Source organism: Pelophylax lessonae (assembly GCF_965119305.1).
Source record: "Pelophylax lessonae genome assembly, chromosome: 4".
Taxonomy (NCBI): Eukaryota; Metazoa; Chordata; class Amphibia; order Anura; family Ranidae; genus Pelophylax; species Pelophylax lessonae.
The window spans coordinates 405,477,428-405,490,723 of record NC_138771.1 but is presented as its reverse complement, the minus strand read 5'-3'; the positions used below and the strand labels follow the sequence as shown (position 1 = coordinate 405,490,723).

Here is a 13,296-nt window from a genome sequence, read left to right as displayed (position 1 = left end):
CCAAACATGAGGGGTGGGAGGAGCAAGAAAAAAAAATTCCCAATGCTAAACCATAGCCATCAAGGCAATATGGAACCATGAACAACTGGAGCTCATCTGAAAAAAAACAATACACCCTCAAAAAGGACCAGGTCCTTCTAACAGCAGCCTGCAAAACCTTGCGGCCATAAAAAGCATCCGCAGATGCCAACACATCCACCTTGTAAAACTTTGTGAAAGTGTGCACAGACGACCAGGTGGCCGCCTAGCAAACCTGCATCACTGACGCCTGATGACAGAAGGCCCAGGAGGCACTAAGTAAGGTACTAGAGGGAAAGGAGGAAACTGATCCTTAATTGAATAAGCCTGAACCATCTGGAAATGGTCGCATCAGAAGCAGCCAACCCTTTGAGGTCCTTCAATGAGTACAAATAGTGAGTCTGACTTCCTAAAAGACTACGTAGCTTCCAGGTACACCCTGATTGCCCGAACCACATCCAGGAAATGCAAGGCAATTTCCTTAGGATGTTTCGAACTGGGACACAGGGAAGGCAACACAATGTCTTCATTCAAATGGAAATCAGAGACGACCTTTGGAAGGAATGACGGACAGGGACTAAGAACCACCTTGTCTCTGTGAACCACCAGGTAAGGTGAATGACAAGACAACGCTGCCAACTCCGACACCCTGCGCGCAGAAGTAATAGCCACCAGAAAGGCCACCTTCTGGGACAACGTAAGCAGGGGAACTTCCTGAAGACATTCGAAGGGAGGTTTCTGAAGCACCGACAGCACCAAATTGAGGTCCCATGGCAGCAATGGAGAACGAACTAGAGGAGCCATGTGTCAAACTCCCTGGATAAAGGTACGCACCAAGGAATGTCTGGCTAATGGTCATTGAAAGAAAACCGCCAAGGCCGAAACCTGGCCCTTGATGGTACTTAAGGCCAGGCGATCTGGAAAAAAAAAATCTAGGAGTCAATACAAGGGAATGAGGAGGGGCTCCCACCATCGAATCACCACCCATACAGCTCAAAAACCATGGCCGCCACCATTTCTAAATGAGGAAAGCACAAGAAAATGACCCCTGAGGCTACACAAACAGGGTTCCTGAGCCATAGCACAAAAAAGGTACAAGAAAATGATGGTGCCACACGGCTCCCGGGGGGACCCCAGGAGCACCGAACACGATCCCAGCAGGAAAGGGAGCCCCCACCAGGCACAGCCCCCTCCCAAAAATCAATCGTCCTATCGCAGGTGGCAACCCCCCCCCAGCTTCAGCTCAAAACCGCAGACTGACCTAAAAAAGGTAAGCCCACCCCAATGGAAAGGGGGGGTGTGGGGGGGCAACAGTCCGCAGAGGACCACAGATAAAACAAGGGGGTTGTGCATGGGAAGGAGGGGAACCCGGAGGTTCGAACATTCCAGGGAGTGGCCCACATCCACCATAAAACCCTCCAGGGGTAGAGGGGGGGACAGCTACTTACCATACCAGGAACAGGGTGGGCACCGTTCCTGACAGACCATCACTCCATCGGAATGTGGGTGGCTTTCGGCCAGGAGGAATGCTGCGGCTCAGGCCGACACTAGGTCGTATGCGCCCTCATGAGACGTTTAACTTGCAGGCCAGCCTCTGTCCAGTGGGGCTATGTCGCGGCCAACCTAGCGCGGAGTTGAGGCCTGTGCGTGCTCTCTGGCCAGACTGGGGGGACCCTCTGGATCTAGATTATCCAGCCCGACAGTAGCTTCTCACAGAAAGCAAAATAAAAAGGTAGAAAAAAATCCATGTAAATTGCAAGGACCAGAGATCCCAGCAAGCAACTAGGTCCTTACTCCTGACTAGGCAGAAAAAAACTGAGTGGCTATAGCCAAAAGTGGGAGTATATCCCCAGGGACTCCCCCATAGGCGTAGTCAAGTTTTTTTTTCCTGCCTAGAGTCCAACTCTTGTAGGGGGCAGCATAACCCAAAAGTAAAGATAAAGAGCTGTGTCCGTCAATGAACGAAAGAGAAAGGATGATTTTTTTCCCCTTTAAGGGTAAAGGACTTTTTAAATGTATTTTGCTTTTAAAGCTAAACTTGAGGTAAAAAGGGACAGCGTAAAAAGAAAAAGGAAATCGGAAAAGGAAAAAAAAAGCGCCCCATTACTCCGTGCTCACATGCAGGAGCGAGCGCATAAACAAGTCATGCCCGGATATGTAAACCGTGTTCAAACCACATATGTAAGGTATCACCGCGATCATTACAGCGAGAGCAATAATTCTAGCACTAGATTTCCTCTAACTCTAAACCGGTAACCTGTAAAACTTTTTAAAGCGTCACCTATGGAGATTTTTTAGGTACGGAAGTTTGTCGCCATTCCACGAGTGTGCGCAATTTTCAAAGCATGACACGTTAGGTATCTATTTACTCAGAGTAACATCTTTCACATTATACAAAAAAATTGGGCTAACTTTAAAGGTTTTATTTTTATTCAAAAAAGTGTATTTTTTCCATAAAAATTGCGCTTTAAAGACCACTGTGCAAATAAGGTGTGACATAAAATATTGCACCGATCACCATTTGATTTTCTAGGGTCTCTATTAAAAAAAAAAATACATAATATTCAAAGTAATTTTCTAGCAAAAAATACCAATTTAAATTTGTAAACAAAAAAGTTCCAGAAAAAGCCTGGTCGTAAAGTGGTTAAGAAAAACCCTGGAAGGGCAACGGAGTATACTTACATCAAGCGCGGTGTCTTCATCATCTGAATCCTGAAGACCAAGGGCAGCCTTTTGAAGTTTTTTCCTTTCGTTGGCCAAAGCTTGCTCTGTTTCATCAAACTTAAAACCTTTACCAGAGAACCCACTTGACTTTTTGATAACTTTACCTTCCTAGTAAGATGAAAAGTGACATGTTTTAAGACCTATATTTATAGAATAGGCACATACATAACTACAAAAACTATTCAGAGCAAAAGTTAAATTGTAATACATATTCATTTATTTGAAACAGATAAGGAGAGTGCTAACCCATTCTCTGCTGTGGTTTCTGCTCTATTGTAACTTTTGCTGGTTCAGACTATTCTCATATGTATACATCAACCAAAAAAAGCCAATACAAACTTTAAAATACAGCAAAAGAGCCATCAAACCATATAGATTTTCTAAAAAAGAGTTTATATAGATTAAAAAAAAGTTAAAGCTTACAATACTTTTGTACATTCTACCAAACAACAACATAATCGCAGCCTAATTTTTTTTTTATAAATTATTATTGGCACATTCAACTGCAACAAACAGTTCGGTGCATCTCAAAAAATTAGAATATCATCAAAAAGTTAGATTATTTCTGTAATTCAATTCAGAAAGTGAAACTAATTTTATATAGATCCATTACACACAGAGTGATATATTTCAAGCACTTCTTTATATTTTGATTATGGCTTACCGCTAGTGAAAACCCAGAATTCAGTGTTAGATTATTACATAACACCATAAAAAAAAAAAGATTTTTAAGACCGAAATGTTGGCTTACTGAAAAGTAATTCTAGGTACAGTATAGTATGCACTTAACACTTGGTCTAGGCTCCTTTTGCATGAATTACTGCATCAATGTGGCATGGTATGGAAGCAATCATCCTGTGGTACTGCTGAGGTGCTATGGAAGCCCAGGTTGCTAGGAAAATTAAATCAACATCTCCATAAAGCTGGTCAGCAGAGGGAAGCATGAAGTGCTCTAGAATTTTCTGGTAGAGGGCTGCGCTGACTTTGGACTTGATAAAACAAAGTGGATCAACACCATATACTGTGGCTCCCCAAATCATCACATACATACTGTGGAAAGGTTTGCATTTCATTTGGAAAATAAAGGTCCCAGAGTCTGGAGGAAAAGTGGAGAGGTACAGAATCCAAATTGCACGATGTCCAGTGTGAAGTTTCCAAAGTCCGTGATGACTTGGGGAGTCATGTCATCTGCTGGTGTTGGTCCACTGTTTTATCAAGTTCAAAGTCAGCACAGCCCTCTACCAGAAGAAATTTTAGAGCACTTCATGATTTCCTCTGCTGACCAGCTTTATGGAGATGCTGATTCAATTTTCTTGCAGGACTTGGCACCTGTCCACTCTGCCAAAAGTACCAATAACTGATTTAATGATGATGGTATCAACTGTGCTTGATTGGCCAGCAAACTCGCCTGACCTAAACCCCATAGATAATCTGTGGGGTACTGTCATGAGGAAGATGAGAGAAACCAGACCCAGCAATGCAGACGAGCTGAAGGCCACCATCAAAGCAACCAAGGCTTCCATAACAACTTAGCAGTTTCACAGACTGATAGCCTCCATGCCACTCCGCATTGATGCAGTAATTCCCTTTTTGAATCTACTGAAATAATTTAACTTTTTGAGGATATTCAAATTTTTTGAGATCCACCTGTATACAACACTTCTAATAAATAGAACACACAAACCCTCTGTTAATTTAATACAGTGCATCAAGAAAGTATTCACAGCGCTTCACTTTTTGCACATTTTGTTATGATACAGCCTTATTCCAAAATGGATTAAATTCATTATTTTCCTTAAAATTCTACAATCAATAGCCCATAATGACAACGTGAAAGACGTTTGTTTGAAAATCTTAGAAAAGTAATTAAAAATTAAAAGCGAAAAAAATGACATGTACATAAGTATTCATCGCCTTTGCCATAAATCAAAATTAAGCTCAGGTGCACCCTGTTATCACTGATCATCCTTGAGGTGTTTTTACAACTTGGAGTCTACCTGTGGTAAATTCAGCTGATTGGCCAGGATTTGGAAAGTTACAAACCTGTCTGTATAAGGTTCCACAGTTAACAGGGCATGTCACAGTACAAACCAAGCCATGAAGTCCAAGGAATTGTCTGTAGACCTCCGAGACAGAATTGGATCAAGCACAGAAAAAACTCTGCAGCACTGAAGGTCCCAATAAGCACAGTGACCATCATCTGTAAATGGAAGTTGCTTGGAACCACCAGGACTCTTGCTAGAGCGGGCTGCCCGGCCAATCTGAGCGATCCGGGGAGAGGGGCCATAGTCAGGGAGGTGACCAAGAACCTGATGGTCACTCTGACAGAGCTCCAGATTTTCACTGTAAAGAGAAGAACCTTCCAGAACCTTGCAGAACTCCCTTAATCAGACCTGTATGGTAGAGTGGCCAGACTGAAGCCACTCCTCAGTAAAAGGCACATGACAGCCCACCTGGAGTTTGCCTGAAGGACTCTCAGACCATAAGATACAAAATTCTCTGGTATAATAAAACAAAGATTGAACTCTTTGGCCTGAATGGCAAGCGTCATGTCTGGAGGAAACCAGGCACCGCTCATCACCTGACCAATACCCTCCCTACAGTGAAGCATGGTGGTGGCAGCATAATGCTGTGGGGATTTCAACGGCAGGAACTAGGCGAATAGTCAGAATCGAGTGAAAGATGCAGCAATGTACAGAGACATCCTTGATTAACACCTGCTCCAGAGTGCTCTGGACCTCAGACTGGGGTGAAGGTTCATCTTCCAACAGGGCAACGACCCTAAGCACACAGCCAAGATAATAAAAGAAGTGGCTACAGAACAACTCTGAATGTCCTTGTGTGGCCCAGCTAGAGCCCAGACTTGAACCCGATTGAATACAGTGGTGATTGAAAGTTTGGGCACCCCCATTGAAAGTTTGGGCACCCCATGTAAAAATTTGTATTAATGTGCATAAAGAAGCCAAAGAAAGATGGAAAAATCTCCAAAAGGCATCGAATTACAGATTAGACATTCTTATATGTCAATAAAAGTTACATTTTGATAAAAAGGTGTGTACATCTAATAAAATCACATGTATACACTGACAGCGGTATACACTGATCACATAGTCCATAATGTGTCACATTCATATTAATGAATATGAATAAAAAGTCCAGCCAACTGCAGCCTCTCTGGTAATGGTATCCTACAGCAAATATTCAAGTCATTTGTGTAAGTGGTCATGCACCTTCACCACACCGGCATGCCCCCCAAGCAGTGCCCACGTATTTCTCTGAAGGGAATAAAAAGCCAAACAAGATGTATATAGCAGCAGGATTTCTCAATCCAGAGCAGCTCAGGAACTCCACAGAACTGATGGCTGGATCACTCCACAGATATCATGTGACATGCAAATGAATTAATGCGCTCATAGCTTAATTCCATAACCACGCTGACGTTTATTATAAGCAAATCCCATAATATTGCACTTCCAAACAAAAGATAAAAAAAGCATCCAATATATCATATCATCCCAATCCGGGCTACTTGCCAGCCATCGCCGTCCCGCTGTACGATCGAAGCCGTGGCTGGTGTACCGCCATGAGACTTCCGGGTTTCGGCGTGACGTCAGGATCGTCACGTTGCTATGGCGTGGACACGCGGTGACCATAGCAACGTGACGATCCGGACGTCTCATGGCGGTACACCAGCCGTGGCTTCGATCGTACAGCGGGACGCCGATGGCTGGCAAGTAGCCCGGATTGGGATGATATGATATATTGGATGCTTTTATTATCTTTTGTTTGTGAGTGCAATATTATGGGATTTGCTTATAATAAACGTCAGTGTGGTTATGGAATTACGCTATGAGCGCATTATTTCATTTGCATGTCACATGATATCTGTGGAGTGATCCAGCCATCAGTTCTGTGGAGTTCCTGAGCTGCTCTGGAGTGAGAAATCCTGCTGCTATATACATCTTGTTTGGCTTTTTATTCCCCTCATTGAAATACGTGGGCACTGCTTGGGGCGCATGCCGGTGTGGTTAAGGTGCATGACCACTTACACAAATGACTTGAATATTTGCTGTAGGATACCATTATCAGAGAGGCTGCAGTTGGCTGGACTTTTTATTCATATTCATTTTTATTCATTAATATGAATGTGACACATTATGGACTATGTGATCAGTGTATAGCGCTGTTAGTGTATACATGTGATTTTATTAGATGTACACACCTTTTTATCATTGCTTCTATTTATAACAGCTGCTGAAATCCGTTTGGTTTTTAGATGGATGCTTGATTTTATATCATTTTATATCCTTTTAATACCATGTTTATCGGACTTTGATATTTATGATACATACGATTGTATATTTGTAAGCTATTTATTTAATATAGCACTGAGCACCTTAGCGCCGAGTGGGTGAGATAGACAGGCATCCCATTGTGGTGTGCATGCCAGTTTCCTTACTCTTTTTTTTTTTTTAGTGAAAAGTTAGATTTTATTTCCATCATTTACACTTTCAAAATAACAGAAAACAAAAAAATTGCATCTGCAAAAGTTTGGGCACCCTGCAGAGTTAATATCTTGTACTGCCCTCTTTGGCAAGTATCACAGCTTGTAAACGCTTTTTGTAGCCAGCCAAGAGTCTTTCAATTCTTGTTTGAGGTATCTTTGCCCATTCTTCCTTACAAAAGTCTTCCAGTTCTTTGAGATTTCTGGGCTGCCTGTCACACACTGCTCTTTTAAGGTCTATCCGTAGATTTTCAATTATGTTGAGGTCAGGAGATTGTGAAGGCCATGGCAAAACCTTCAGTTTACGCCTCTTGATGTAATCCCCCGTGGATTGAGGTGTATTTAGGATCATTATCCATTTTTAGAAGTCATCCTCTCTTTAACTTCAGCTTTTTCACAGATGGCATCAAGTTACCATCCAAATTTTGCTGAAATATTTTTTTTTTTTTAAATCCAAAGGGTGTTTATTAACAACAGAAAGAAAAAAAAGGGAAGGGAACAGGTGGAAACATACACAGCAATGACAATTGGGTACATACAACCATGTTGAAAAATACCGCACCCTCGAAGGGGTCACATCTCTGGTTAGAAGAAAAAGCATATAGCAGTACAAAAATAGCAATAATCGCAGTGGTATTAAGATAATAAAGAAGATTGAACCCCTATTGGCCGATATAAACAAACCAATGCAGCAACGTATCAGGATAAGCAGGGTTCGGCATGAGTGTAGGAAAAAAAAAAACCTCATCACATCTGCAATGTAAAAAGTGACACACCCCAAGAGCATCATACCTATGTAGTCATCATACCCATGTCAAAATCCAAAGGGTAGAGAGATACCAGAAACTGGTCTCCACCACAGCAAAGGTACGGAGGAGTCCAGTCCCCAGAAAGGTAAAAAGAGGGGGGGGGGGGGGGAAAGAATGGGTATAACAGGGGGAAGGAGAAAGAAGGGGAATGTGAAAAGGGAGAGAGAGGGAGAAAGGAAGAAATAGAAGTTCAGGTGAAAGAAACCCCAACACAGCCAGGATGTCTACCAACAAACTATACCTGCAGAATACGATACATAAGCAGCTGTGCAGGTGCTAATCCCGGGCAATTGAACCAATCCTGCCAGATCTTATAAAACTTTTTGACTGCATTACGATGGCGATACGCTAACTGTTCCCTCAGCAGAATATAATTGACTCGTGTCACCCATTGCGCCAACGTAGGAATCGTTGGACTCTTAGTTAGCAATCAGTTTTCTAGCCAAATATAGTAGCCTATGCACCATGATATAGGCACCAGGAGTAAATGGCTCCGGATCTAGTATGCCCAACAGACACACCAGAGGGTCAACTGATATAGGTGCATGGGCAACTTGTGAAATGCATTGTGTGAGTCCAATACCTAACCAATTTCGGGCAGCACCACAGCATGTGTATGAAATCTCCCCTGTGGGAGTCGCATTTAGGGCACAAAGGCGAGTCCCTCCTACCCCACTTATGCAGGAGGACAGGGGTACGATATGTCCTGTGGAGTATAAAGAGCTGGGAAAGTTTGTGGGAAGCCAACAGAGACACCGAGGGAAGGACCTCCAAGGCCTGATCCCACTGGTCTCCGCCAATATCCCCCAGATCCGTTTCCCACGCTGCTCTACACAGCAAGGAGGCCGGGTCCTGTATACACGAGAGAAGCCATTGGTACCTAAGGGAGATCAGTCCCTGTTTATCTTGAGCCCTAATCACTGAGTTCACAATTGTCTGATCCGCCTGTCGTAAGGAGGACAGTCGCTGCTGGGCCTGAAGGGCATGGCGCAATTGGAGGTTGCGATAAAACTGTTGGCGAGGGAGATTAAATTCAGACTGAAGGCGGTCAAATGGCTTAAGCACGGAGCCCTCAAACAATTGGGCAATGTACCGTATTCCCCTATCCTGCCACCCCAGGGAGTCATGCAGCCTAGCAACCTCCAAGAAGGTCGGGTTGTCCCACAATGGCGTAAAATCAAAAAATCCATCCGATTGCGACAACACACGCAGTTCTCGCCACAGGCGACGCAGCGGGGTGGACGTGGGAGCACGGCTCAGCAATGAGGGAAGGTCCATCTCCAGGAGGGACGCCGCTGAGAGAGGTTGCCTGGAATTAGTCAAAAGCAGGGACTGTGGGTCTGTCGAGGACTGATCCCCCCACCCCGCCAAATGCTGCAACTGAGCCGCAAGAAAGTACATCCGCGGATGAGGTACTGCCAATCCACCTTTATCCTTGGGGTACTGAAGGGTAGACAATTTAATACGGGGCTACTGTCTCCGCTGGACAAGGTCACGAAACTGGGACTCCACCCGCTTAAACCAGGACACTGGGATCCACATTGGAGAATTATGAAAGATAAATAGCTGGGGGGCCCAAATCATTTTAATTAAATTTACTCTGCCGACCACCAAAAAGTGGCAGCTTACACCAACTCTTGCCCTTAGTACGTTGCTTGTCGAGAAGAGGCAGCAGGTTCAAACACAGGTACTGAGCCGAATCCGGGGAGACCATCACCCCAAATACCTAAAAGTGTCCGTAACCCGCAGGCGACCCCGGGCCGGCAGAGAAGGATTGGGTATGGGGTCAAGGGGCATTAGTACGGACTTATCCCAGTTAATAGAGAAGCCTGAATAGGAGCCAAATTGAGCAATAAGAACCATAAGCGTATTAAGGGAACCCTCAGTGTCACCCAAATACAGAAGGGTATCGTCCGCATATAGGGACACCTTTTCCTCCAGGTCACCCCTCCGAAAACCCACCACAGCCGGGGAACTCCTAATGAGGGTCGCCAGGGCAAGCAGCAGGGGGGACAGAGGGCACCCCTGCCTAGTGCCCCTGTACAGGGGGTACGGGGGAAGAAAGTTCCCCATTCACCCTGACCCGTGCCCTAGGTGCCGAATACAACGCCCTGACCCAACTAATGAAGTCATCGCCCAGGCCAAAGCGGGAGAGGACCTCCCACAGATACGGCCACTCGACGCTATCAAACGCCTTGGCTGCGTCCAAGGATGTCCCTTTGATAATTTGACCACGCAAAAAGGCCTTAAGGGCATCCCACACTACCGCAGGGGAGGCAGAACCCCGATTAACAGCCAAGAAGTCTTCTAAGGCTGGGACAATCGGGTCCGGGTCGGGGAACAACGTCAGCCAGAACGGATTCACCCGCCACAGCCCACAAGTTCCCGAGCCCGGAACCGAAAATTTAACCCAGAGCGGGGAATGATCAGACACCAGGCGAGGTTCATACGTCGATTCAGTCACCTGGGGCCTCAGAGTCATTCCCCAGGGCCAAATCAATACGTGACAACCCGCCATGAGTGGCCGAATAACAAGAACAACATTTAGTGGTGGCCTGCCTGTCCCTCCAAACATCTCTGAGGCCCAATTCCATCAAAAACTTAGCAAACGCCGTTGGGCGTGAAATAGGGGCGGGCCCTTGATAGGAGGGGTGAAACTTGTCAAGCGCCAGGTCAAGACAATTGTTGTAGTCACCGACGACCAAAACTGGAGTATCAGGGTGGGGCGCCATGAATTGCGCCAACAGACGGAGAACCTCGTGGGAGAAGGGTGGAGGGACATAGACAGCAGCCAAAATACATAGAAAACCATTAAGTTTGCACAATAAAAAAACGTAACTTCCCAAATCATCTACCCTGCTGCGCAGACACGCAAAAGCCACCTCCCTGGACACCAACATGCTCACCCCCCACGAATAAGAGGAGTGAACAGAATGGTATTGAACAGGAAATGCCCGAGAGCGTAGCAAATGCGTGGAAGTGCGCACCAGGTGGGTCTCCTGTAGACAGACAGTGGTGGGCTTAAGCTTCCTAAGATATGCAAATACCGCTTTACGTTTAACCCCATCAGCCAGGCCCCGAACATTCCATGACAAAATTAAAGCATTAAGCCGTGAGAGCTCCATGAGTTAGCAAAAACATAATATGAACAATAGCAAAGCTCCCCCAGACCACCCGACATACCACTCCCCACTGCCAGTCAGAGTCCGCCAGAACAGAGTCTCCGGGAGTATGTGCACAGAGTGCGTAGGTAGGTGGAAAGGGTAGTGCAGTCCATGCCAGCTATCTGCAGCCAGAAGAGTCCTAGGCAGGAGAGGTCTCACCTGAAAAAGAACATGAAATAGGGAGGGGGAAAGCAGCAGAGCAAAGAACAAAGTCAAGGGGGCCAACAGGGCCCAGTAGTAAACCATTCTCCGTTCCACGGAGCCAGCATGTCCACGCAGGACAACAGGATGGGGGACAGTATGCAAAGGAACCGCATACAATCAACCTTGGGGGGGGGGGGGGGGAACACGACAGTCTCGCTCAGCCGAGAGGTGATCCCAGATGTAACACCCCTATTGGGGGGTAAAAAACACAAACTGTAGAACAAAGACATGGAAATGGACAGTCAGCGCTCCGCACAGTAGACTGAAATTCAAAGCCAGTAAAGGATAACAGCACCCCCAAACTCAAGGGGGTACCTGCCAGGCTAGATGACGTTCCTCTCTATCCAGCCAGTTCACAGCTGCCTGGGGGTTGTCAAAGAATTGGGACGAGCCATTCGCCACCACCTTCAATTTGGCAGGATAAAGCATAAAATATGGCACATTTAACTTGCGCAGCCTCTTCTTAATATCAAGAAATTTAGCTCTCCTGCGTTGCACTTCAGCAGAAAAATCAGGGTACAGAGAGACTCTGGCGTTGTCCACAGAGAGATCAGCAGTGGTTCTTGCTTTATTCAGGATAACATCACGGTCTTTATAACTAAGCAGCTTTAAGAGGAAGGGTCTGGGGGGGGGGGGGGCCCGGCGGGGGAGGTCTAGCAGGGATCCTGTGGGCCCGCTCCACGGGAAACATAGGGGAAAAGGAATCCTTGCCAAAGGTATTCAGGAGCCATGCCTCAATAAAATCCACAGGGTGTTTCCCCTCCGCCTTTTCAGGGATCCCCAACGCAATCACATTCATGCGCAAGAGGTTTTCCATGTCCTCCAGTCTGGCTGCATTAGCTGTGGTAATAGAGTGAAGAAACTCAACATCCCGCTGTAATGCTTGCCACTCATCCTCTATGGTACTGACCCAGCCCTCCAATGCAGCCGTGCGATCCCGCAGCTTCTGCATGTCCTGGCGTACCAGGGACAGTTCTAGCTTCATGCCCTGAACTTCCCCAGCCAATCTAGCAATGTTAGCGTTGCCAGTAGTGACCGCCGAAAGGATATCCCGCAAGGTGGGCTCCGAATCAAGAGCCAAGGAAGGGGAGGTAGGCCCTAACTGCAGCACCGCACCAGCCTCATGGTAGGCTGAAGGCCCGGAGTCCAGTAACAATGGAGGCCCATCATCCACCAAATCCCCCGATGCCATAGCCACATCCCCCACATCAGCCTGACAGGCAGGGGAAGCAGGGTCTTTACCTGGGGGCTTCGCAAACAGGCGCTGTGCGGCCTCCTTCTGTTTCTCCTTCGCCGAGCGGGTCACGGCGCCGCCATCTTGGCCGCCAGGGTCCACCCCCGATCGGGATTTCGTGCCGCGGGAGGACATCCGTCCGGATGGAAATGGCAGCACAAATGGTGAGCAGAAGGTGCGGAGAGGTAAGCCTGAAGATTGCAGGTAAATCGGGCACAGGATGGCTAAGATAGACAGGAGGCTAGCAGGATTCCGGCGGAGCTACTGCAGGACACGTCCGCTCACATCACTCGTCGGCCACGCCCCCCGCTGAAATTTTATTGAATCCATTTTTCCTTCTACTCGTAAGAGGTTCCCTGTGCCACTGGCTGCAATACAACCCCCAAGCATGATTGATCCACCCCATGCTTAACAGTTGGACAGAGGTTCTTTTCATTAAATTCTGTGCCTCTTCTCCAAACGTACCTTTGCTCATTCCGGCCAAAAAAAATGGATTTTTGTAAAATCTTACCGTAAAATCCTTTTCTCTTAGCTCATTGACAGACGTAGTCCTCGGTGATACACCACCTTCGGGTTATGTTGCCTCCACAGGAGCAGGACTAGACAGGAAATTGAAAAGCTCTGGCCACACCCTAGGGG

The 13,296-nt window shown here is 46.3% G+C and overlaps 1 protein-coding gene across 1 annotated transcript in view; it reads right to left on the bottom strand.

The window, feature by feature from the left end:
• DDX46 (DEAD-box helicase 46) overlaps positions 1-13,296 on the bottom strand; it is a 395,525-nt gene that overhangs the window by 116,174 nt on the left and 266,055 nt on the right. The window contains exon 18 of the mRNA XM_082254255.1: positions 2,701-2,850. Coding sequence (XP_082110381.1) covers positions 2,701-2,850 — 150 coding nt within the window. The remainder of the gene's footprint in view (positions 1-2,700; positions 2,851-13,296) is intronic.